General features: G+C 48.0%; 1 protein-coding gene across 1 annotated transcript in view; it reads right to left on the bottom strand.

Moving 5' to 3' along the window:
• Nucleotides 1-26,701, bottom strand: part of ADGRL3 (adhesion G protein-coupled receptor L3) — a 210,836-nt gene that overhangs the window by 17,938 nt on the left and 166,197 nt on the right. Inside the window, exons 17-23 of the mRNA XM_026061900.1 lie at nt 26,155-26,375; nt 23,095-23,161; nt 21,999-22,090; nt 9,623-9,649; nt 6,498-6,666; nt 4,132-4,257; nt 1,639-1,735 (exon numbers count right to left, since the gene is read on the bottom strand). Of these exons, the coding sequence (XP_025917685.1) occupies nt 1,639-1,735; nt 4,132-4,257; nt 6,498-6,666; nt 9,623-9,649; nt 21,999-22,090; nt 23,095-23,161; nt 26,155-26,375 (799 nt within the window). The remainder of the gene's footprint in view (nt 1-1,638; nt 1,736-4,131; nt 4,258-6,497; nt 6,667-9,622; nt 9,650-21,998; nt 22,091-23,094; nt 23,162-26,154; nt 26,376-26,701) is intronic.

Genomic DNA, 26,701 nt, shown 5'->3' with positions numbered 1-26,701 from the left:
GTGAAAGGGGTGGGGGTGGACTACGACGGCTCCGGTTATTCAAGCCACCGAAGCGTCCCACCTAAAAGCGCTGGCGCAGCCTTTCGTCCACCGACGAGCCCGGAAGACACCGTTTGCTGAAGCCCTTTGTATCCTGGGCCGYGCTGGGGAGCGAGGCAACGTCCGGGCTAACTAAAGGAGATACATGCATGACATTTCCTGACCCGCATGGCACGTATGGCACGCAGTTCACTTTCGTTTGCCCGCGYGCTGGATGGCGGAGGGGAACGGCAGCCCTTGCTGCAACCTCTGTGCCATAAGCAATCCCCCTGCAACCTAGCCCTGGAAAAGCCGGGTCGTACCTCTCCGGTTTTGATGCAAACATGGAGAGAGATGCAAAGGGCAACGCAGGTGGATAAATCAATTTGAACGGAGGCATTTGCAGTTAACGGCATCCTATAGCCTTCGTTATCAAAGAACCCTCAGGGCAAAATGAAATTATCAACGCGCGAAAGCCATCGGAGCGGGTTGTGAGATAAGGGTACACCTCCACCTTAACTACCCTGCGTTCCCCTTTGCGCTGATTTGAGCAACACGTATACTGACTTGGAGAACTGAACCCAAAGCCCTTAGTTCCCCARCTCTCGGTATCGCTAACCGCAGGTTCAAAGTCCTTCCAGCCTACCCTCAGACTGTTATGCAGGCAAAAGACCCCATAAAATCGGTGTGAAATCTGTCCGAGTAAAGGCTGGATAAGAACCAAAGTCCCAATTCACCTCTCGGTTGAGTTTTGCAGTCAGACCCCCAAGACGGGAAACACCTTTGACTTCCACCAACGTGAAAGCAGGACTTGGCACCTAGTTTCTCAAGATAAGCCATAAAGTAATTGTGCTAGAGGGGAAAGAAACCAGTTTTTGAGGCTACATTTTTTTTCTGCTCTTCCCTCACAGTCACCTTCCCCCAAACCGTTCAAAAGGATTTTTTTTCTTTTTTAAGCCGTTGAGCTTTCACCCTGTGCCAGGCACCACGTTTTGCTTGGCACGACTCTATCTCYGCACATTTCTGAGAGCCTCTCCTCTGCAGATGTCTACCGAGTTCACGTTAGCCAGGCRCCGCCAACTAGATACTACCATCAGCGGAGGCAATTTTGCTCCCAGTACACAGGCTTTCTCACGGCTACGTTCGGCCGGCCGTTTCCCGCTTCCGCAAAGCGGCTAGAATTGCTATATGCCCAGGACAAGGACAAATTCTGTGAGGCTTAACGCAGACCGCACAGTGCCGACATGGCCCATTTTCGCTGGCAGCAATGAGGCCTGCCGCCTCGCGAGCTTACGGCACTAGCGGTTCGCGGTGGGAAGGTGGAGGTTTCTTTCCAGCTTTTTATTTTTATTTTTTTTTCAGGGGGGCGGGGAGGGTTGTCCTAACTTCCTTCCAGGGATGACAAGTCTTGAAAATGCATGTGTAAAAATAAAGAAAAGAAAAAAGGAAACGACCGCCACAAAACCTCCTCCCAGTTAATACYGTAACATTTTTGCAAGTGAGAGAATAAAAAGTCCAGTGCCGTTTGAGGTGGGGAGCGGGGGGGGGGGGGGGCAATACATTTTAAACTCCTTAAAGCCACCACGAGAGTTAGAGATAGGAAAAACAGTTTATAATTACCTCTGTTGAGTGAAGCTGAACTGTTTATATCTCCAGTAATAAAGGAAGACTCGGACTGCTTTCGAACTGTGTCATTCCACATCCTACGAATCCGGCTCTGAAGAGGGATTGAACCACAGCAGGTAATGAATTTTCAGCAGCGGCAGAGAGGTTTCTTTCCGCCTCACTAAAGACGGCTATYGGCACGTCTAGCTCACCACGAGACTTGCTTCTGCCCAGCTGTAAGCGAGCAGTTGCCGTTTCGTTACAAGCCGCCTCGTGCCGACCAGACGCTGCCTGCCTAACTTCGTCAAGGCGAGTGCCTGCCGCAAGTAAGAGGTGCGTAACAGGATTGTTCGGATTGCTTACATCTTAATTAAAAAAAAAAAAAGCAGTGGGAATTACATACGAGACAACCCCAGGCCCGTGCAAGCTACACATTCACCAATACRGCAGCAAATAATGGAAAAATAACCTACGCGCGGAAGCGTGCACGCTTCCCCTATCCCCTCGGATAGCTTGCGTCTATTTTTGTAGAGTGGAATAGCAGAGCTGATCTGTGTCTTGGTGTCCCTGGATGAAYGGGAGTTTTCTATAGCTACTATCCATCTTGGGGAATCTCAGGAAAAAAAAACCCACAACCGCAAATAAATGACTTCTATTCCCCTCCTGAAAAATGTGCGATGATTTTGCCATCTGCGTACAGCTTTCGCTGCTAGGGAAACAGTGTCCCGAAGGTGTTGGCCTTCTCTTTTGTTTCTCAGAGATGCTGCGGAGTATTTATCTCGGCGGCTTTTGCACCGCTACCTCTCTCTCCTCCCCAGCTCCACCTTGCAAAAAACCGACGGCTGTACCCGTCTTGTGAGCAGCTCAGCTGCAGTCCCCCTGCCGACACRGCTGGGAACCCAAATCCTGGGGAACCCCAAGTCCTCCTGCTCTCCTCGTTAATTATATATTAATGGCATCTCCTAATCATTCATTAGCCCTTTAAAAGTGGAACCACGGTGTAACATGTGACCCACGCACTTCTATAGCAATTATTTTGTGCCTGGGCATTTCATCCATTGCATTTCTCTGACRTGAGCCAGTGTGGTTTAATCATTAAGTGCTTTTTCAGGCAAAAAGGGATCTGATGAGTTTCCCTCCTCTTGGACTTTGCTATTAAAAAGTTTGGGGTCAGATGTTCTCACCACCTCAGGTCTCCACCCATTCTCCATCACACGTGAGGCTTCTCCTGCCTACACCAGGTCCCAGGCCCTTCCAAGGACAAGCCGCCCGTGGCAACGTGACCTGCCTCGGTACCTCAAACCTCAGCCTGCTGTGATGGGACTGCTGCTGGGACAAGCAGTTGACCCTCAAAAGGGCATGTTTTCTCGGATTGAGGCTGCTGAGAGGGAGGACCCATTAAAGCCACCTCTTCTTGGCAGGGAGGGCACCTACCCGCTAGCTGAGGGACACAAATCCAATGGATTTCAAACCAGCCACCCAAATGTTGCTGGATATAGTAAGTTTGGGACAGATGGGATTTTGGGATTGATGTGGCATTTGATGGCCTACTGGGGAGAAGCTCCCTATTCTGTACCTATTTGCCCTGCATAACATCCAGACCTCAGTAAATGCCAAAGTGGAGATCTTGGATGACATCTGGGAAACCGTACAAAATAAATAACAATTTGCTCYGAGACATAAATCGCAAATTATGTTTTCCTGGGAGGTTATAAACTGTTATTCGCTGTGTGTCTTTCATAATTTAATAGTCGAACTGTCAAGTATAATTACTTCCATTAGTAATACTGAATAAATTTGTGTTTGGTTCCTATTGATTAAGTAGTAAGCTTCTTCATTTTATATGAACTGCTCTTCCATAAATCTGTATCTGTACATACAAGTCAGCTTGAAAATTGCAAAGTGCACAAACTAAACAAAAATTGAGTTTTTGGATGACCAAAGCATAAAAATTCAGTAACTCCCTAAGATAACCTGACCCCCACTGGCTTCTCTTAAGAGATGTATAAAGTGAGGAAAATCGAGYGAAGCAAGGAATTGATCAAACCAGTGAATGTCAGAAAGCGAGCCCTTCCTTGGCAGAGGCGACTGCAAGACTCTGGAGTCTTTTTTTTAGCAAGAAAAATACTCGGTTGTTTCAGTATCATTACTATACATGGCAAGAGTGGTGACAACAACCTTCAGCGCGTGYCAAGGACACGCCGGGCGGCTTTTGCAGGGCACGTAACAGAGCTGACAAAATGCCCCCGATCCCCCCTGGGGACTGCTCAGGTCATGAGCGCCCTCCCGCCTCGTGAAGGCAAAATTTGGGCTGTGTATTCCTGCCACAATTCTATCTGAGGTTCTTGGAGGGACACTCATTGCCATGCCCACCCAAGGGAAGGAACCACGGTGGCTTCACTTTGGGGAGGGCGGGAAGCCCTCGCGGTGGCAGCTCCTTCGGCTCCCGCCGGCCTCGCTGCGCCTTTGAGGGTGAGGCACGGAGAGGCCACCAAAGACGCGAGTTACCTGTGAGCCTGTGGAGTATCTTCCAGGTGTCCGCGACCCCGAGGTCTTTCCCGAGCCGATGGAGCTCTCTGTACTTTTCCCGCTACAGCAATGCGTGCGCAGGCATTTCCCGTACTCCTTACGGACCTGAGCCAACGAAACGGGAACGGCTGTTAGCCGGCAGGTCCTCCTCCGACGGTCACGTTTCACACGGGCATTGCCGCCAACCTGGGCCAGCTCCTCGCCTGGATTAAAGCTGTGCCACCGCGCCGGTGTTGCGGGAACCGCGCGCCCTTGGCGCCGGGTGAAGCTTTGGCCAAGTCCGAGGTCTGAGCAGGTCAGATTTTGGACAATAATACCCGGAAACCAGATGGGAAAATGCACGGCCCGTATGGAAAAGGTGAACGCAGGTCACATCGCCCACCCCATGGGAAAAAAGGGAAAAATAATAGCTACATGCACGCCCCAGCCCCGCAGAGAGGTTACTCAGAGCACACGGTGCTCAGTTAGCTGTGAAATCTCCCTGGACTGACTAGGAGCAATTCAAAACTCGGTGAAACAACCGTTTAAATAGCAAATTACAGCTTTTTCATTAGGCTTTTCCTTAAGCACTTGAGACAACCACAATACCACGAGTGCCCAATATGCTCGAATGCCTAATCAATCCTTTGCTGAGAGAAAATAATTCAATTGCTTTAATTAGCCACCCACTGCTTCCTCTCTGCAGCTTTTTTGCTGATTTTCTAGTCCGTGATAGATAGGATGGGAAAGGATTTTTTTTTTCCCCTCTCCCTCAAATAATTCCTCCCTCAGCTCTCGGGTCAGAAGCTACGTCCACCCCCACGGCCAGGTACCGGCCTGTCGTCTCCTTTCCTCTACACCGCCATCAATCAGGAGCAATTTCGGAGTAAACAGCGATGGTTTAAGGGTAGAAACTGTCTCGAGGCAGACGAATGCGTGGTCTTTCCGTGCAAAATGAGCCCTCCGAGATCCAGCAAGGATACGGTGCCGCTCCGGCATGCTGCGCTAGGAGCCGACCGTGTGCGAGATGGATTGGACCAGGCTGTGCAGGAGGTAGGGAGGGCAGTCCCAAAATTCAGCCTGCTCGTGAAAGGGGGCACCTYGACGCCTAATGGACATTTGGAGCATGTTCAGCTAAAACTAAAGCTTTTTGGTCTATTAGGATGAACGAATTTATGACAAAATGAGAAGGAGCAAAGCTCTGACCCCAGAAAGTCTCCCTTCAGGCTCAAGAGTGTCTTGCTACGATATATTTTACTTATGTCCTTTTAGGCCAGATCTCACTTTCCAGTTGAGCCCATAGGAAAATTCCCACTAATGTGAGTAGCACTGGAGAAAGCCCTGGGCTTTTCAATGGAGAACAGACCTCAGCAAGACCCTAACTTTGCCCAGTGGGCCATTTCACCAAAAAMCACTGGTCACACGGGGACTGGGATCCAGTTGTCCATGTGTAAACTCTTCCCTACGCTTATCTTGGGTAAGGAGACTGGCCTTCAAAACCAAGATGTACACCAAAAGCCAGCAGCAGACATGCACGGAGCTGGAGACTGCTGCACCCCTGAGTTTTAGTGGAGAATAAAATGGTTCTTAAAAATATTTATTACTGATTGTCAGCAGCTGTAAGTTTGATCCACACAGACACACAGAGAATTTTTTTCTTTTCTTAATCAGAGTTTCGCCGAGTTACGCTGCTGTTACCTTGCAAATGTTAATTGGGTCATACTTCAAGTTGCACCACAAAACATTTATTGTGCTCGTTTTGAGGAAGATTTCCAAAAGCACAAATTGGGAGTAAAAGATGCAAAGGCCAATGAACTGTTGCAAAACTTCGGTCCTTCAGGTCTTAGAAAAGGGAGGAAAGCGGTCCCCTGTTACATACCATCCCCAGCACGTACTGCCATAGAAAGGGGCAATTCCCAGCCGGATTTCCTGGAGGGCAAATGAGGATGTGAAGCCCTATCTTGCCCTGAATGCTCAGCCATGCGAACAGCCTCCGTGATGCTCGTGGAATTGCTCCGGTGTCAGGCTGGCGTAAGGGAAAGGAGGACCCAGCCGGCAGCAGATGAAGCCCTTTTATTAGGGGGTTCCCGCTCCCCTGCGGACCGCGCGCTGCTTTTTGCACAGCCTCCGACGTGCTCATCGCCAGGAGCCCGGCTGCTCAAACGCCACCGCCGCCGCACAGCTCCGTCATCCCCTCGTTGCCCACCATCCCTCCGCTTTCCTCCTAAACACCACCCTTACGAGGTGCACGGAGACAAATCCGCTCGGTAGGGACTCAGCGCGTACCGATAACATGACGCTGCGGTTTTTAGGCAACAAAACACCCCGTTACCGCCGCTCTGGCCGCCGGGAACCGTCTGTCTTACCTTTTTCTGGAGGACACAATGGAAAATGAATATAAACATTCCCTGCAGAGAATTGAATATGGTGAAGAGATAGGCCATGATGACTGTGCTTTCATTAATATACATGAGTCCAAAGGCCCAGGTCAGTCCTAGTAGGCAGAGTAGGGCTATTGCACCTATAACCCAGGACCTGTTAGGAGAAACAAAACAGAGAGAGAAAGGCGTTGGTCCTTCATCTACAGCAGCACGCAGGTGTCTACAACGGGGGCGACTCGGGCCGTTGCTTTAGCGAACAGCAGCTAACACCCCGAATTGAGCTGTTGGGATTTTTGCCTTGAATTGGATGCAGTTTGCAAGTCTTCGAGCTTGAGGAAATACACGGACAGGGAAATGTTATGAGCATGGAAATTTATCATAACCAAAGCGTAGCTGTCCCCACAATATTTCTGTTTCTTTCTTTAACGCAAAAGCAGCGCGCACGTAAATGACATGGAGATGCCGTTTCTCAAATGGCAGGAGAAAGAAAACAAACCAGCCAAAACGACAGAGCTAAATGCCACTTTGCTAGCGTCCACTGCTTTCACTGGGGCAGAAGTGCCGGCTGGATTAGCTTCTTTGAGCTTAACACCGAGACACATCTATTGCTGCATTTTAGCTAGTCGCCCATAGGCCCATAGGCTCAGCTCGGCACAAGGAGGCTCCCTGCAGCGCTGCTTTGCGCTTCTTCCACCCGGCGAGGGGGGAAAATATATATATATAATGCGCTYGCACACCAGATTTGCTCAAACTATAGCTGCCGCCACACTTTTGCCCTGGGAAACTGAGGTGTGATCCTGCTTCACAGCTGTCATCAAGCTACGACTGCTGCTYGCTCCAGCCCCGGAGGGAGGCAGGAGCCGGGGTGCAGCCAGCGCTTGCTCCCAGGTGTTATTCCAGCACGGGATAAAGCGTGCCGAGCAGGATGGCAAGGGAGGGGGGACGGGGTCCTGCTCCGAACCATCCCACTAGCTTCCCAGTTGCCAGATCACCTACAACATTCAAGGAATTGCTGCTGCACAGGGGAGAGGGGCAAGTTCCCCCTGGTCACCAAAGACCTTGGTTTTCTTCTGTCTTCCCCTAGCATAAATCAGCCCTAACACCATAGAAATGAATGCAACGATGCCAGCGTAGCCATCAGTCACCCCTGTCTTTGCTCCTCTTCCTCATCCCTTTGACCCTTCAGCTCCCCAAAGCCCCGCGTCTTCCTTGCTGCCCCCCGAAGCACCCGGGAGTGCTGCTCCCCACCACTGTGCAGCGCAAGGTGGCTTCAGCCTTGAAGAAACTTGGCCTGGATTGGGGCTTCCACCTGCCGAGCAGAGCACGGGGCAGTGGAGAGGAAGATGATGAGGAAGGCGCGCGGGGGGACCCCAGCCGTGCACGGCTCAGGCTGGCAGCCTCCGCTATCGAGGCTCCGCGGCACCTCTGACTCCTTTTGCTTGCAACGGGGCTTGTCACAAACAGAAGCACACCGTTGTCATATTTATGTTTTGCATTGTTTTCTTTTCCTTTAAATATTAGAGAGAAAATACAGCGTTACGCCCTCCACTGAAGCTTATAAGATAGGTATTATTTAACCACGCGACTGAAAGAGCTCCCTAAGGTAACCACTTATTTAGGCACTTCTTTAAAAATCACTATTATGTATCTAGCAGACCAGAACAGCTCCTTTGAAGCATTTCCAGTCAATCCTACTAATAAATATTTAGCACTACGCAAATCGAAATTGCACTCTCAAAATCCTTYTGAAAGGTAGCCACCAGATAAAGTTGACAGCTTTAGTTGCTTGGTATGTTTTTCTCYCCGAGATTCCACCATCAGTGAGAGCACATTATGGTCTTAATTGCCTGCCAGTTTTGAAAAAACAAATCAATGTTTTTTTCCTTAAAAAAATCCAATATATAAAGTGGAAACCACTTTCCTCCCTCATCCTCTTTTTCTCTATGGTTGAAAGGTTCCTGCATTCAAAGAGTCTCTTGAAAATGGCCCACAGGATATTGGAAAACTACTTCGTTCTGAATTGCAGCCAATTCTTGAACCCGATTACCGAGCCTTTGGCTGCAGAGGTGCACAGGAGTCCAAGGGTTGTTTCAACAACAAGGGAAATGTGCTACCTTCACTGATGGAAAGGGATCTTTGGGGGAGAAGACCCTCACCGTGCAAACTGTGCGCGATACAATGTTGAGCTGCAGAAAACAGACCTGGAGATAAAGAGGGAGTGGAGCTTCCTTCACACAGCTCCCTTCCCTACCCGCAGGAGAAAAGGAACCAAAGTGTGAAAGAGAAGATGGGGATGAGACTGGAAGAACGAACACAAAGGACTCTTCACCAGAAGAACAAACTGAAAGTCTACGGCGAAGCTGATTCGCTCCCGTTTTGTGCTGCTGCGCTTTATTTTTTGGTTGCAGGACAAAAAGCACGGATGCRCTGAGGCATGTCATTTCTAGGCATTTTTGGCTTTCTTCAGGTTTTTTTTGTTTTGTTTTGTTTTTGGTTTGGTTTGTGGTTTTTGCTTTGCTCTTTGTACAGACTTGCTGTTGTTTTTTTTTTCATAGTCTTTCTTTCGACTGCAATTTGACAGCAATAAAGAAACAAAACCATCGTCTGTCGGCACAACGGAGAACTTGAAATGCGGGACAATCGGGTACTCCAATGGGTACGTTTCCTAGGCACCGAGGAGGGCTTTGCTTGGGCTGCTCCCATTAACCGGAATGGGAGTCACCACACGTGCACCCTTCTGAAAGTTTACTTCTCTATTGCATTAGCTCCAAAGCACGCTCCGTGGACAGAGCGTAGTGGACCAGAGGGTTGCTATTGGTAAAACAAGTCTGTACCACGCACGATTACTTAGGTAATGTTCACCTTGAATTCAAGTAATGTCCAATCAAGGAATTCAAAGCAGATACGGTGACAAAATTGGTTGGCAATACATAGGCAGCACATTTACGCTGCACGTTAGCTGTATGCCTGGCCATTTTCCTGCACAGTTTGCTCTTCTGCCTCAAATGCGAATGACAGAAGCTTTAATGATTTTTCAATATTGATCTGACAGCCGGTTCATGGGACCACACTGATAAATGCAATTTATCAGCCATTCAGGTCATTCTTACTTGATGAAGGGTCTGTTATCCTCATAGCTAAAGAATGCGTAGACATAAAGACAAGAACACCAACATTAGAAATATAACGACAGAGYGAATATCGCTCGCGGCTAGGCCCCCTCCCTTCTCCCACCCGCCGTCACCCAAACCAAAGGCAGACCCACAGCCCACATCCGGCGCCCCCGGTGCACCCCAGCCAGGCTGGCTCGCTGCACCACGAATTGAACCACCACCGCAGATGCTGGCTTCACCCACAGAAGCAAGCATCGTTAGCCGAAATCTCCAGCCACCCCTCAAGCTGGCTCTGATGCCCATTGTGCAAATGGCCGTTGACTTTGAAATCTGCTTTAAAAACAACAACAAAAAAAACAGCGCTATCTTTGGAGGACTCTGATTTTGAAACTCCAACGTAGCCACCTTCGTGTGTTAAGACGGCAAAACTTTGCTGTTCTTTGTCTGCTGTAGAGTATTACAGGAAACTCTCCAGTGCTGTTTACTTTTTCAAAATTGTAACTCCCGAGTTGCCTACTTATGAGTTGGGCTGCAGCATTATCTTCTTTCGAAGATAACGGCATTAGGACCTTCTAAAACCCTGGTTCATCCAAATCATTGGCCCGTTTCCTCCCGTTTCCTAGGAAAGGACAAAGAAAGGACTTGTCCAAGCAAGAGTGAAAAGCAGCCTGCTGTAGTCACTTAAGAACATGCTACGATGGCCCACTCAAATTTTGGCAGCTGGGGCGACCCAAGATCATTTGCAGTCAGTTTTCCCAGGGGAATCACCCAGACCTTCGGGGACCGGCTCTGTCCTCAATCCTGCCCGTGAGCCCGAGTGACGTGCCACGCACGGGGAGAGGAGGCCACCTCCAGCCTCCCTCTCCTCTCCCTGCATCGCTCTCCTTGCTCTTCCAACCCAACGAGATGGAGGCCAGTTCAATATGCTCATCTCACTACCCCGGCAATGCGGTCAGGGGCGGTCCAACCTGCTGAGACCTCCTTCGGTCCATACTGGCAAACTGGCAAGCTCTCCACGCTGTTACACAATCCTCTCCTCTTGGTGGGGACCCWTTGCAGCCTGGGCTAGAAAGAAGCACCAGCACAGCCGCAACATCRAGGATGGGTTAAGTGCAAAGGTAACTTTTGATCGAGAGGAACACTAAGCATGTCCAAGATGAGGCTTTGGTTTATGTCCTCCCAACAGCTAAAGCCACATAGGGGCAATTTCTGTCTCTGTCTGCATGTGCCTGAAGCCACAGAGGGCTGCTTGCGGATCAACGGGAGCAGGACTCAGCCCTTATTGTACGAAGATGGTTTCACACAGTGTATCGTACAAAAATTTTCCGTTTTGCTCACACATTGCCCTGGGTTGAGCCAGAACAGGCAGTGAGGGCGCCAGTCCCAGCTTTGCCCTGGTGTGGTCTCCACGAGCGCTTGGGGAAGGGAGGGAGAAGCAGCCAAATGGATGGATGTGGCGCCACATCTGCTCAACCCCCCCCTCCGAGCAGTGAGACACGGGCAGAGGACCCATCTCATGGATGTGTAGGCAGCATGCACTGGGGGTATTTTAGGGATACCCCCTTAAAGCCAGTGGGAGCACTCAGGGCAAGAGCAGGATGAGGCTGGCAGTAAAGCCAGTGTGCACCATCCACATCACTGGATCACTGGCCAAGCCACCAGCACCTGCCAGGAGCCACCGCTGTCATCTCCCACCTCGGCAGCCCTACACCACCGCAAGCACCTCCCGCCGCAGCATCCTGGGGCTGAGCCCTCCCCTTCTCCATCTCCCCTGCCATCGGCAGCTCCCCACAGCTTAGCTCCTCCGCACCAGGAAAGGACGGAGGGATGGTTCCCACCATGCAGGGCAAGAGCGGGGCAGGACTCACACAGCTCCACCATGACCCCTATCCGTGCGGGATAACCCTCATATCATTCCTCTGCCCTACGCTGCTGGAGGGACTCGTCTCCTTGCTGGCAAAGGGCATGGCAAAACGGACACGCCAGTGCAACTTGACACTCAAAGACAGCATCTAACATTGTGCGGGGAAAGCACAAAGCGCATCCAACTTGATGGTCCTCTAGCAACAGGCAAGTATGGATGCCATGATCTCAGATCCTGGGGAAAGGTCACCTCCAACACCATGCCCGGCTGGCACCCCAGGACGTGCAACCCCACCGCAGAGCAATTAAAGGTAGACATAAGACAGTCCGGTGCTCCCACCTGCAATCTGTAACACTTCTGCCCAGCAACATGGATGTGAGCAGGGCATGAAATCCAATTACTGTGCTCGCAGGCACTCTGGTTTTATGGCGAAGATTTTACTACTGAAATGTCGGTTGTTATTTCTTATAAAAAGAGAGAATTAGGGAAATTTTTTACTTCATTTCTGCTACCTAGACCTTCTCAAAGCTTTTCGGTGATCTGCAATAGCCTTTCTTCAAGGCCAACAAAGGCTCTGTTTTCTCTTTGGGCAGACAAAATGTGAAATCAGTAAACTTGGATTGCCTTCTAGCTTAAGGATATCATTTTACAGCAGCTCAGGAAAGCATTGTCAAAAACACCAGAGGAATTTCTGTCCCATTTTCAACCTGTTTGGACACAGATGCACCTAGGCCCCACTGCCTAAAGAAATTAGGAACCTAAAGAAAGGAAAATTTCAAAGACACATACACCTCTAATTCCTAAACACTTCAAAGCTCTACACATTTGGCCAATAAAACTTAGCCTTCTATATCGCACATGAAATACGGATCCTTGCTTTTCATTTTGCCAACTCAGGTGTTGCAAGAAGCTTAACTCTTGTGCTGGCAACAATTCTGGTCTGAGAAAAATTACTCCGGAAAGTTTTTTTCCCTGGGAAAGCGTGGGAAAACCATCAGTGCTGCATTAATACTGYGTCGCTGTCTGCAATACATAAAAGTCATCACCTAGACAGGAGAAAAGCCTTGGGACTGTATATACAATCAGCCTTAACTCACAGGAAAACGTAGCTGCTAACTGGAAAACTGAGATTATATTTACTAGGAAACCATTATCAAACACAACGCTTAGATGAGTAGAAATTGTTGGAAAACAAAGCATAAGACAGCCTGAGAGGCCAGGTTTAAAATGCTCTCTGCAGAAATAATTTCTTCCTAATCCCTGGCAGTAAGGGTGGAATTCAGCCCATTTAATTTTAACTAGGCAACTCTGATCTCTCCGTAGTCAGCAAGAGACTGGCACCTCCAAAGAGCAATTTGTCCCATCCTAGAATAGATATATAAGGCAAGTGAGCTTCGTCACTACCCCCAAAAATTGCTTTCTCTACTGACTACAGAGGAAACCTGAGCGGCGGCTTTGCTTTCAAATGCATGAAGTCTAAAAGCCCATCTTTAGCGGCTGCTTTATTCCTTTAAGCTGGGAAATCTTCCCCTATGCCCGTATGTTTCTTCGCCGCCCAGATGACGGATAGCGGATGGTCTTCCATTCCGTATAAATACCCAATTCATTTTCTAATCTTAAAAAAGCCCCGACTTTACCTTGGGGCAAAGACTTCTTAAGGTTAATTACACATCATGCAAAACTCGTTCAAAACCTTATTTGAGTTAGATGTCTTTCAATTTCCCAAAGTACTTTCTTCTTAAATTATGAGCAAGGACTGTTCATATTACCTTCTATATTCCTGCGATATTTCTAGACCCATTCATTTGGTTAAAGTTGCTAAAATTAGTTACTTATACCCTTGTTTAGGTGCTTAAAGAATTTCAGAACCAATCCATCCATGTTGCTTTCAGCATACCGAAAAGACAGAGGTTCTGAAATCGCTTGGGCACTTTGTACCTTTTTAAAACCCCAGTGCGTCCCTTTCTGACACAAGGTGACCAAAAATGCCAGAATATACACTGCCAGCCCCATACGGGGACACAGACAACCCGCAAGTCATGTTTTGTGGCGCAGACCACTTCCCACGTGTATGCAGATTAGCAACACCCTGGATTATTAACGCCTTCGCTTTTTGTAATATCAAAAATAAGGCAAGAATTTACTTTCACACATACATCAATGTTAAAACGCTGCTGGACAGACGATGCCTCCTATCAAAAAGCAGCTATTCAACTGTCATTTAAAAATAATCATTTCTGGTCTTCCTACAGTGTGAAAAGGATTTGGTTCTCTTTGATATTTAACAAAGAGTAGTTTTTGAGCCACATTTAGCTACCCCTTTTAATAAAAAGCTACATAACTTACCGACTTCCGAGGTTATCATTTTGCACAACCTTTGATGGTTTAATTTGTTAAATTTATCACTCTTTTGACAATGCAAAGTATTTTCCCATATTCCTGACATCACAGAAAGCCCGGGGCTTTAGCAAGCACATGGACTCGGTGTTCTGGCCCCAAAATATGGGTTGGCTAGGGAGCAAAAATGCCAAAATGAGTGCATGGTGCACAGGACTTTCAGAAGCTGCTACGGGTGATGAAACCCAAATAAAAATAGATGGATGAAGCGCACCCTCTAAAACATTTGGAGAAACCCAAGGAATTCATTTTAATATGCAGCAAATAACATACAGAGACAGACATTTCCTGCAGGCAAGTACTAGAGACGCACAAAAAATAAAGTTTGCTATTGTGTCTCGCTGCTGTCTGCCAATATGAGGCAGTAGGGATGTTTGTTTTCTCTTCCTTCTTCTTTTTTTTTTATTTCTAGGATTAGAAAAGATTGATTTATCGAACTTCTGAAAATCTACAGTAAGTAGTTGGAAAGTCCAGAGCTCCCTTCGTAAAGCAAACGGGTTCATCGCTAATTAATGAAGGAGCATCTCCGTGCTGAGAAAAATCAATAGCAAGCAATAAAAGGCTGCTTAAAGGATTTGTCTTCACATTTTGCGACAAAGTTACCACGCAAATGGCGTGGAGCCAAATCCCTTCCTAATCGCATTCCTTAGGCCRTTAATGTTCATCACACGGGTTTCCACGCAATAATTCCCAAGATCTCATTTTTTTGGCTATTTGGCCGCCACACCATCCTTGACAGCAAGCCTGCATTCTCGATTTCTCCCCAGGCTACTGGTGCTCTTTTTTGGGCTCTCATTTTAAAGAAAGACCGACTTCCCCTGGCCCAACCTCAAAGCGTTGCGTGCCTTGGCAAGCAACCTCAACAGACTTGCATGGCCATCACCAGCAGGCAGGGCCGCTCGGGGCCCAACTGCATCTGAAACGGGGAGGCAGGAGGTGGCTGGTCACCTGAAGACCTCTGCAATCATCTCATGAGTTAATAAGCCTTATTTCCAGAAAAACCACCAGGCTTTGCATCCCTTGAAGATCTGGGAAGGTCAGAGGATCTGTAAGGGAGATTTTATACAGGTTGAAAGCTGTGGGACTTGTGCCATCAGGTGAAAGACAAAGTTAAGGGCCCTGCAAGGGGAAGCTAGAGGGACGTTCCTAAAAGAAGGACCAAAAATGTTTATGTTAGATAAAGATATAGGAGACCACGGGCAACTTCTGGGTGCTGTTATTCATTTCACCTTTCCTAGGGAAGCAGAGGGGAGACTACAGGGCCTCAGCCGGGGCTACATCATCTGAGATGGATCCTCAGAAGTGCCTACAAGCATCAGATGCTGCATTTCTGTGGCTTTGCAATTCCATTGGAGGCTTCAGACTTCCACCGGCAGTWCTGAAAATTTTACAAAATGAGGCTCAATTTCCCTTGGCCCTGTGTGAAGCCCGAGCCCAGGATTTGGGGTGACTTGTGCCTGGTTGGGTCTGCCAAAGCCCAAACCACCGCTCCTTTCCACCTCAACAGGAGGTGCCTGGAAAGCTCTGGCCTGCTTTTGGAGATTGGTTCTTAATTACTGCAATTGGAAAGCACAATTCTGTTAAGCTCATCTAATTTTCTGTAAGTAATTAATTACCCACAGAATTGCTTACCCTGTTTATTTCTTTCCTCCTAACTTTGCAAAGGCAATGCCACGATTATTCAACACACACTAATGTGTAACCACATATCTGATTGTTTCCGCATGATCTAGATTCAGCAAAGCCTTTGGACACATTTGTATTTTACAAATGCTGACAAAATATTTAAAATGTATGGCCTTTTAAAACAATAATCATGATTTATGGTTTCACAGAAAGACTGTAGGCATTTAATATCTTCCAGGACACTCTCTCAAATCAATAATTATTGACTGATTTTTTTTTTTTTAAGTTCTGAAAAGAAGACACCTGTCAGCGGAGAGATTAGTGCCTTACGATCACCCTTCAACGCTAATGCAGCCATCACAAAAACGGTAGATAAACAGGCAAAAATCCAAACCCAAATGCTAAGATATTAACAAAACTGCTCTTTGAAAAACTCAAACAGCACCGCTAAAAACACACATTTCATTTCGCAGCTGAGCTTACTGAGATGTCAGGCCCAAGCGCCGGCTCACGGGCCGCGTTCGTTCCCTGGTATCAGATTATGCTTTCCCGGAGCTGGCGCCAAGGGTTGATGCCTACTTGAAAGGCGGCCTTGGGGCCACCGGGCTCGGAGCTGCCATCCCCAGAAGTCGGAGGAGTCCCAAATCGCTGCGTGCAGAACAGCTGGCCGGCAAGGAGGGACTTTCAAACCCTGCTCTTGAATAGCCCCCTCAGGTGGTCTTGCTGCTTCCTTAGTGGGTCACATGAAAATCTTAACATCAACAAAAAATTCTTTAGGTGCACTGCTATTTTATTTATTTAGATTTATTTATTCATTCATTTTATTCTTGCAAGTTCTCAAGGACCCTCAGCTCTCCCTGGCTTTGACATGAATTGAGGATGCTGAACGCGCAGCATTGGACCTCCTGTAGTCGCGGTGCTGCCCAGAGGTGCCCACCCAACGCGGGTGCTCGGCTGGCGGGACCCCCGAGTCGTACAGCATCATCGCCGAGCCTTCCGAGGCAACTACAGCCATGGCCATAAAGAAAGGATTAAAGTGTTTCTATTCAGCACGCCACGTCGCTGGTGTGAACCCAACGCAACGCTCAGTTCCAGACCCTTTGGCATCGCAAATCGTTTCCAATCACAGTATCTCAAGATTAAAAAAAAAAAAAAGAATAGAGTTGAAGGAGCTGAAAGAATAGAGTTGACTAAATCTCAATAGCAAAATATAATCCTTACCGTCTCCCTACTTCTATTCATTCTTAAAACAGCTAGAATAAAGCACAAATTAATCTCCCTTTAGTAAAAGCATACCCGCTACAATGTATTTGTCTGTGCCAGTAATGGAAGCGCTTGCTGCGAAGGGGAAGAAATCTTGCTTCCTCAGAAATCTGCCTCATTCTTCACCGCACCAAAACCACTATGTTTGCTTTTTCTGCATTTCAATCATCTGGGTAAATAAAACTAGATTGGTAAAGCTCTGCTCCTGCCAGCGCAATACGGCTGCGTTAAACAAAGGATTTTATTTAAACTGTTCTGCAGATGATTTTTTGGAAGTTCTATTTAACCTTTACTTGCAGCTTTATAGCTAACTTTTCGGCGTTTTCTGAGACTTAAGAAAACCCACAGGACTGAAACAACAAGCTAATCTGGGGGCTGGAATTAGTCATGTCTCTTTAAATAAAATACATATGTTAAAGCAAGAAAATGAGCAGATAGTCACCTACACCCATACAACATATGGGGAGAGCAGGCTACGGAAGTGGTTCGGGAAGTTTAAAAGGAGGCACGTTTTCCAAAAGGGCTTCTCGGTTTGGTGGCTCATGTCGTGGTTCACCTGATCACAACTTCCAGAATGCCAAAATTTGTCCCCAGCGTGTAACTTCCCTCACCCCGCGCCTCCTCCAGACTGGGCCGGGTTCCCTGGAGAAACACAGATTCGGCTTTACGAGGTTTTAGATAGCGACACCAACTGCTGTGTCTTTGCGTTTGGCTCCTTGCTTCTCGCTTTTAGGTTGCACATTCTCAAGTTTGTTTCTGTAAGCATGTGAGTGAGACACTCTTGGGAAAAAATAAGAGGAGGAAGGCCTGAGTCTAGGTTAATGGGGCAGCTGAGGCTCCAAGAAAAAAGCCCTAACAACGTGAGGCTTGCGCTAAACCTCAAGTGGTGGCAATGGTGAAGTTGTGTAGCCTTTTCAGTGTCGTTAGGTCTCACTAGGGCTCGGTGCTTCTGCAAACCTGACCTGAATTTCCTGCCCTGTGAGCCACCAGCACCAAAACCCCACCGAGAACCRGTGCTTTCCTCTCTGAAAAATGAGCATCCTCATGCAGGGCAGTGCCTCAGGTTGACGTGGCCCTCCCTAGTCTTGTGGACACAGATAAATGGGTATTTCCCCACTCCCACCATCTCTTCCTGAGCTTGGTTTTCTCTGATTGACCCTACCACGGCCTAGAAGGCTACTGGATATATTTCTTTAGAGGACAATTATAACATGAGAAATGCGGCTTTTCATTGCAGAATGAATTCAAGAGAGAGAAATTAATTACTGAAGTCAGCTGAGAGGTATCAGCTTCCTTTACACCAAAAATTGAGAACATATACCTTTTTACTCAGGCATAAAATCAGTGCTGTGTGCCTTGAGGCTCGGACCACTTGGAGCCACCTCCGTAACCAGCAGGCATGGAGATGGCGGGTGTTCATTTTGCCATTGGCAGGGTTCACCCTCCGGGGCGGGATGGATTTCTGGGGGCCACAGGGCAGGACATTTCTGGATCACTCATGTTAATGGGATCTCAGCAAGTGTTTTTGCGAATCTGGCCACAATAACTGAAAATGTTCCCTCCTGCGTGTTTAGAATAAACACATTTTCAAGGGAATTTCAGTTCTTTGATATAGTGTTTACTCTATTGTTTAAGAAGAAGGGATGGTGGCAGGTTTACACAAAAGGAAAGAAAGCTGCAACAAAAATACAATGATTAATGTCGGGATTAAACTGTCTTAAGGCCCTTAATTAATAGTGCCTCTTTAGAAGCTAAAGGAACTCCCAGCTAAGAGTCTGGATGTTCCTATCTAAAAGAAAGAAAAATGAAATTCCTAAGGGGACTTTTGTGTAGGTTTCTTCTGCAGTGGACGAGTGCTTCCAACAAACCCAGGACTATGGCCCGGCTTGCTCCTCTTTGAGAAGGTCCCCATGAGTTGTGCCTTCTAAAGGGCATCCAGGTGGCACCGACACAAACCAAACTCTACCGCGGCTAACACAATAACGCAGCAAAATCGGACAAAAGAGAAGCGAGCTGACAAAGCCCTCCGTCTCCTGCCTTCTCTTCAAAGGGTCTGTAAATGCGCTCGGCAGCAAAGGCCAGTGTGTCGCCCTTCCAAAGCAAATAAAATAAAACCTTGTTGCCACATACTGCACCGCAGAAGAATGTCAGGACGTCTGGTTTGGCTACGCGCGACACTAGCAAGCCTCGTCACAGCAAGGCAGTGAGAGCAACAGCCAAGAGCAAAAAGCACATGTGGGAACTTCAAAGAAAAGGTTATATCTTTAAGGAACAAAAAAAAGATGACTTCTGGTCTCTGGTAGGAGAATCCAGGTTTCACTCCCTCCCCTCCAGCTGTTGGAAATCTTAAGAACCACACTGGACCCGTTCATATACTGATTCATCCTCCTTCGTCTCATAAAGCTTCTCGCAGGAACATGAATATAAAAAGACTCAGTGTACTCCTGCCTCCAACAGCCAAAGCCGTTTCACACATCTAACGTCTCCTGAGCACAACGGCGAAGCGCAAAGGAGAGGCTCGGAGCCGCGCGGCTCCTGCAATCGCTCCGCACGGCAGCAACCTCCGCTCAAAGCAGCCTCGCAGCTGCCCCAAACTGTTCCAGCTGCTGACACGTCTTTGCAAGGAGCCGCCTGCCAGCAAGGGTGCACCCGCGCCCCACCGATCGTCCTACCGTCTCCACCTCGCAGGCTATAGATGCAGGAGGCACAGCCTCCCCAAAAGCAGGATTAGAGCACAAATCTCACTAGTTAGCGGGTGCATCCTGCTGAACCGGCTCAATACCAACCTGACATACAGGGAGGATGCCCGCAGCCCCGYGGGCTTGGGGAAGCATCCACAAATGTATCGCGGCTACCCAACAGCAGGCACAGATTCATCCTTCGGAAAAGCGCCGGGCTAAGCCGGAGAAGYTAGCGTGGGTGACAGCAAAACAGCTACTTAGCCGTCTAATCTCTCGCTGGGTAGCCCTCGGGTACCAGACGCTCCCGTGCAGGGATGTCAAGTCCTCCCGTGCCAGCGCAATAATGCCGGGACTGTTCCTGAAGGCCTTGGGAAGTTTATTTTTACAACTTTGCACAGCGCCTACAAATCTTCCAGCCGCACGGCATCTGGTGCAGCCACTGCCCTTTGAATGGCTTTTCTGTTGGTGCAGTAATTAAAGGTATCCCCAGGTGACACCTGATCCCTTATCAAGTTCATTAATTTAAGTGGAGTTATTTGGCTCTCTATTTTCTACGGTTCATAATGTATTTCTAACCTTTAAAGTGACATAGGCAAGCAGCAGATTGCAGGGGCGCTTATTAACAGCCTATTAAAATATTTTATGGCCTTTATTTTTACGTTGCCATAGGGAATCAAGTATTTTGCTGTTGGTGAGCTGGCTCAGGATTTATGTTGCGAGAGCCTCACCACAGCCGAACGCGGAACGGCGCTCGGAAATGAACTGGGAGAACAAACTCCCATTCAGCTCCCCGCGTGCCGTAAAGCTGTCACGCACACATCACAGCAAGGGGCCCTCCAACGCAGGCCTTGGGTTTGGTTCATTTTTTTAAATAGAAGACGATAAGATGGGATGCAACACTTGGGAGCCGTGTCGAGAGCCACCAAAGTCAATGTGCATCTTGAGAAAGAGACTTTGGGGTCCGTTTCCCCCAACCCTGTAAACCCACAGAGGTCAGCACAGAAAGGATCTTCCTGGTCACCCCTGAAATAACCTGGTCTGTGGCTTTTTATTCCAGAACTGCTCTATCACCTCCACAGTTTGCAACTGAGCAAGAGCAAATGACTTAGGAAGAAGACTATGACCTTAACTAAAAGGTTTCCAGAGGTGAATGATCCCTCATATCCCCAGCTAAGGTGGTCACTCAAAGGCGAGTTCCCTCTTCTGCCAAAGATCTGCACCTTCTCCTAACTTGAGCATATGTGATATTGAAACAACATGTGCCTTTGATTTAGAAACTTACAGAACTTGTTTCTGGCTAGKTATTTATAAATTACAATCAAGCCACTTTTGTTTTTTTTTCCTGATGGACTTCGTAGATGGAGCTCAGGTCCTCCTGAGTTCACGTTATGCTTGCTTCATTTTCTTAAACATAAAAAATCACTTGTAACAAAGCAACAGGCTTGGAAAGCTTTCAGCAGTGTTTTTGAAAGCAACTCAATTGCTTGTGTTTTCAAAAAYTTTAATGAAGTCAAATCCAGAATAGACACTCATCTGCCAAAGAACCTAAAAAAAAATTTTACAATGACACTAACTGGTTGTATAAATTCCTGGCATTTTAAACAAAGATACTAGAGATTATTACAAGCAAGTTTATTTTGCAAGTAATTATTATCTCTGCTTTAATTATGAAGTTTTTCTTTTTTAAATGTCATACTGCAGGGCTTTCTAGACAGGTTTTTTTTGCGAGGAACCTTAGCCAGACTGTTCTCAGAGCAACCCTCTCGCACTAACGCACCACGAGAAGTCATATTGCCAAGCACCAAGTGTTATCAAGTGTCCCATTCCTTTAACGCCTGGCCCAAGACCGTACGAGATGACCGCAAGACCATCGTGCAAAGCGCCGACACCGACAACCTCCTTCTCTCYGCGTTCATTAGATGGTTTTATTAATTAGCTGGCTGTGCATCTTATCATGCACCGCACCTGAAATCCCCCTTGCTTTTTCGGAGCGAGTAATTAAAGCCAGAGGTACTYGAGTAAACAGGCGCCGACGGAGGCTAACGCTCCATCAATATAATGAGGCAGCAAGATGCCCCAGCTCGGACCCTAACCGAGCCCGAGGGCAAAACRTGCCTTGCTGGGAGAGCGTCCTCTGATGTGGCCAGCCCCTGGGAACCGTGCTAAAACTAATCAGCTTCCATTAAAACACTGGTCATTAAATCGGGCGGGGATGCAAACGAGCAGAAACGAAGTCCGGGYGGCAGCGCGCGGAGCGGTAGTAACGATCAACAATTTCGACACCTTCCCCGTCGGGACTGCAGTAATTGCCCGGTAATTAGCGGGCGCAATTTCCCCTTACGTAGGGGACGCCTGCTTCAAGGACGGCAAACATAACTTCACTTTCCTTCACGCAAAATTGGAYGGAAAATACCGCCACGGCATTGCATGAACTCTAGCAAGAGCCAGTGTGGTTACCCCAAACGCTCCTCAGGGAGTAACAGGGGCACGAACAGCAAGACAGAAAGGGACAGAGGAGAAAGCAAAAAGGATAACCACTTACTTGATGTTGTCAAGACATCCGGATTCAGGTTTCAGTATGGCAGTATGATGGAACATTTTATAGAGAGCGATCCCAAGGAAGATCACGTTAAGCTGCAATGGGAGGGGAGAGAGGAAAAGAAAAAAAGAAAGGTTACGTGACACGGCACAACGCAAGGGGGAGAAAGTCAGGCTCTTCTCTGAAACGGATGAGTTGCTCCGGGAAATCAGCTCTCCCTACAGTTTTATAGAGCCTGAATCACAGAAAATTGCCGAGTGTTTTATAGGGGCGAGCTGGCTTGCAGAGCGCAGGAAYGGCAATGCCACGGCGTTACCAAAGCCGTGGTGCTGCGTACGTAAGCCGCAGAGGGCTGGTGCCAGCATCAGCGCTTCAAATGACACCGTGGAAGATTAGAAACATTTGCTGCAACCGCTCTTCCGTGTCCGAGCGGTGCATTTTGTGAAAAGTCATCCCAAGTGTCCTGTTTAGCTGGCCCCATTGACATGAACTGAAAAAGCACCCTCGCTTTCTTGGTGAATATATCTTTTAAATACGGTGTAACGGGGGAAATGGGCAGCAAGTCCACTACTGCTGAAGATGCTTGTTATAATGCAAAGTTGGATAAAAAAAAAAGGAGTTTGATTTGCTCTGTAAAAGATTTGGTTGTGTTTCAACATCTCAGGGCCAACAAGGCCCCCAATTCCCAGAAACGAGTCCCCAAAAGCCCTGGCCGGGGTTTGAGGCGTAATCAAAAGGGGAAGATACCCACCCCATGAAAACCCCTCTTCCAGTTTTGACGTGATTTCCCTTTTCTCCCCCAGTTTTCCCTTTCTGTATGATCAATACAAAGCTTCGCTTTGGCTTCCAGAGGAGGGACGGTGCCAAAATAGTGTTTGGCAGGTCCAAGGGCCGCAGCAGGCGAGCTGGCCGCCTGCTGGGCCCTCCCGTCCCATCCTGGTGCCTCTCCTGACAAGTGCCTAATTGCTTGTGCCAGTGGGGTCACAGAAGAACATGCCTTCCGCAAATTAATCTGGGTTAATTAAAGCTAAAAGGGGAAAGGGAGAGCCAAAGTYTTCTTCCTTGACGGGCGATGGCGTAGTTAATTAGGAGCGCTTACCATAATTATCAAGGTGGCCGGTCCTATAAAGCTCCAGATGAAGTAGGTGTCAAGCCGGAGCCAACATCTGCAACAAAACACAGGGGACAGGAGGTGTTCAAGGCCGGCGCCCAGCAGAGACGGACGCGTGCGGCAACACGTCCTAGCTGGGCACGGAAAATATCACGCTGCCGCTTCACCAAAATGCTGAATTATGGGTCCGGTTTTGGCCGGCGCTGGTGATGGAGTACGGTCATCACCTCGGGAAGAAGCAGGGGGAGATGGCACAAGGCCTGGCCACTACCATCTCCTATGTCTACCAGAGAAAACCTGATTTTATATATATCTATATATGCATATATAATACATATCTATATATATATATGCGTGTGTATATATTTATTTTTTGATGGGGGGGTCTGATGAGCAGCCATGAAGCGTCTTAGCTTTACGCTCCCCTTTTCGCCCCAGCTACGATACAACACAAGCTGTCTATCAGCTGGCGAGCAGGATGACATTTTTTGGTCAAGAAGCTCTGGGCCAATTCGGTGCAAATCAGAATTATATTTTTGTTACCGGAAGGCTGCGGTTTAATTAACTTGGGCAACTTGCTCTTTTGAGCGTCGCAGGCCCCGAACCTCCGGAGTGTTTTGTTTCCACTAGCGTTTCGAGGGTTGCGTTTGGTCTTCGGTATCGCATGAAGTTGATTCATGGCCTAACATTAAATTATTAATCGCTTAATTTCAACTGCATTTAATACTCCCCCAATTTTTAAGGCCCCTGGGAAATTACATTTCCATTCCCGGTTCATTCTGGGCGACAGGAAGATAAAATAGACGTGACAGGGAACAAGACAGATGAATATAAATTCTCAGAAAGTTTCGCATGATGTTTAAAATAATAATCTCTTGTTTGCAACACTGCAAATTACAGCTCTGTTTACACAGAGAGGGCTAAGAAAGCGTAAAAAAACTAAATGTCCGACGGAATTGCATAATTYGATAAGTGCCAGGAACTGTAGACATGAATTTATCATGCTGGAAAAACCAGCCATTCTTGCAAATGATAGTTGTAATGTACAGGCTGAAGGTTTTTTTCCCCTTCCAGTGGATTTCGCAGCGAGCACAAGGGTCTCTGGCAGCAGACCCGGAAAAGAAATCTGCTGCCGAGAAAATACACCCTGCCCTGAACCTCTCGGATGYGGAAAAGCCAAAATACGCATAAATTCAAAAATGCAGACAAAAGCCTCCCACTGCCCTCGCTGGCCGTATGAATTTCAGGTCTCAAYGGCCTCGAGGATGCGTTGATAGTCGCAGTCATACGAGGCGGGATGCAACATTTCCAATTAATTCGGGGGGAAAGGGCCAAACGCGGCTCAGCCTGTTTGCACAAACAGTGTCTTTCAAAGCAATCACTGCTGCCTAACTACAGATTATAAAATCAAACTCATCGGCCTTAAGTCTCCTAACATGGGTGGTTTGCACTGCTCTTAAGCAAAAAATAATAAAAGGAAAAGAACCAATGCCAACCCTCGGAATAATTAAGCTTAAGAGCATGTGGCTACTGGGCAGCTAGTGCAAAACATCGGTACGAACKCCAGGACACGGGAGGCCTCGGAAAGCCATAAACGCCGTGCGATGAGCGTGCAAACGGAGAGAGGAACGACCGCCTGCTTCTGCCGGCCCAACTCGGGCRCGTGCTCCGTTAGGGCTGGATTCAGAAAGCAAAACGAAATCAAGAAACCCGACACGGGGGTGTCTAAGCAAATCATTCTGAGATATATGAACGGTGGCACCAAATGCCAGGCAAAAAACAAATAACACTAACAGCTCCATAAGTCCTGCGTAAACAAATGCAATAAATAATGGAGGGAGGCAAGTAATATATTCCAGAGGGCGCCTTACAAAAACTGGCAAAACCGAGCAACTTCTTACAATCGAATTATGTATGCCTGGCATATAGTTCCCTACAAATTCTAATCAGTTCTACCCTTCTAATAACATTATACAGAAAAATACATCATCATCCATCAAGCAGATGGAGCATGATAGTTATACAAAACATACTGTATGTTTTTATTTTCCACTATGAGAACGTGATAAAATTGTGCACTCTGGAATTAGAGATTGTAAATAAATATTTTAGGCTCTATAAATCTCTGTAAATATTTATTTGCAAAATATTTTATCTACATGTTTGATCATTAAGGATACTCCTTTACGGCATGGGGAGGGAAGGAGGTTTTACTGGCACAGGCACGCGAGTGCTGCCTAGTCAACGCAAAGAGAGCAAAGTTTTGCTGTTCACCTCCCATGAATTTCAGCCAAACTTTCTGCCTGTGCCACGGAAATAGTGGGATGTATATCAGGCCTGTTGGGAAAAGGCACTTTCTTCCATGGGAAGTGTTTATTTTGCTGTGCTGCGGAAAGGAATATATAAACATTTAATGGAAGCGGAAACGTTTCTGTAATGCAGAGCTGCCGCAGCACTTCATGGGAGCCRCGGTTTAGTCGCCATACGCTCCCGTCCTCTAAAAAGGCAACTCTGGAAGCGGTAATCGGATGTTGYGTTACTTTTCCTTTGCCCCTTTGGCCTGTTGAGGTAGGTCAGGCTACTCCGAAGGAATTGGTAGAGCGCCTCAAAAATGGGCTCCCTCCTACCCATAGCTGCGTGTGCCATTTCTTGGCCACAAAACATGACATTTATACAGACGCAGTGTGCTGTTCTCCCATTCCTGCAACGAACGGGACGTGCAGAGCCAGCCGGGATCGTACGCGCTTTCAGGCAAAGATTCGGCTGAACCCCAATTCATTGGATTTAACAGAGCATCAACCTCTGCCTATATTCATAACGATAAACGATGGAGCTGTTGTGATTTGCGGGGAGTCTAATGCGCTCTCCAGTCACTACCTACTCTGCTTGCAGGCCCTGCTAATTTGATAAAACAGTTAAAAAAGGGGGAAGAAGCAAGTCGTGTTTCCTCACCTCAACGAGAAACGCCCTTTGGCGAGAGAAGACCTCGCTGATGCGGCCATCCCTCCCGCCCCGGCACGCGCGCGCCCGCCGCCGAGCCCCACTCACACTTTGTCCGTGCCGTAGCTCCGGTAGTCCACCGCCGCCGACACGGCCACGATGAGCGCCGGCATGCCGTAGCCCACCAAGTAGAAGTATTTCCTGCGGGAGTGCTCGCTCTCGAACACCTCCACCAGCATGATGTAGAGCTGCACCCCTTCCAGGAACATCCACGTGAAGGCCGCCAGGAAGAAGAAGTGCAGGAGGGCGGCGAACACGGCACAGGCGATCTGCGGGCGGAGGGGAAAGAGCAAGGGGAGGTGTTTGTGCCACACTAAATCAACGCGAGTCAGGATTACATGCAAACGTGCTCTCGCTGGTAGGTTTAATAAAAAAGGGGGAATTCTGGGGGAAGCCTCCCATCTCCAAAGGACCCCRTTGACTCCATCTGCCTGGGCAAGTTTCCGAACCTTGGAGTGCCTTGTGGATACCCTTGGGTGCCGCTGGCACCGTTGGACACGTGCTGGGGGCTTCACAGCGCAGCACTTATCGTGAGAGCGAGGGGACAAGGCAAAGGGACCCACAAGGCAGGGAAGGATGGGAAAATGCAGAAGCT

The sequence above is a fragment of the Apteryx rowi genome, unplaced genomic scaffold, assembly GCF_003343035.1.
Source record: "Apteryx rowi isolate R43461 unplaced genomic scaffold, aptRow1 scaffold_187, whole genome shotgun sequence".
NCBI lineage: Eukaryota > Metazoa > Chordata > Aves > Apterygiformes > Apterygidae > Apteryx > Apteryx rowi.
This window is presented reverse-complemented; position numbering and strand designations above follow the sequence as displayed.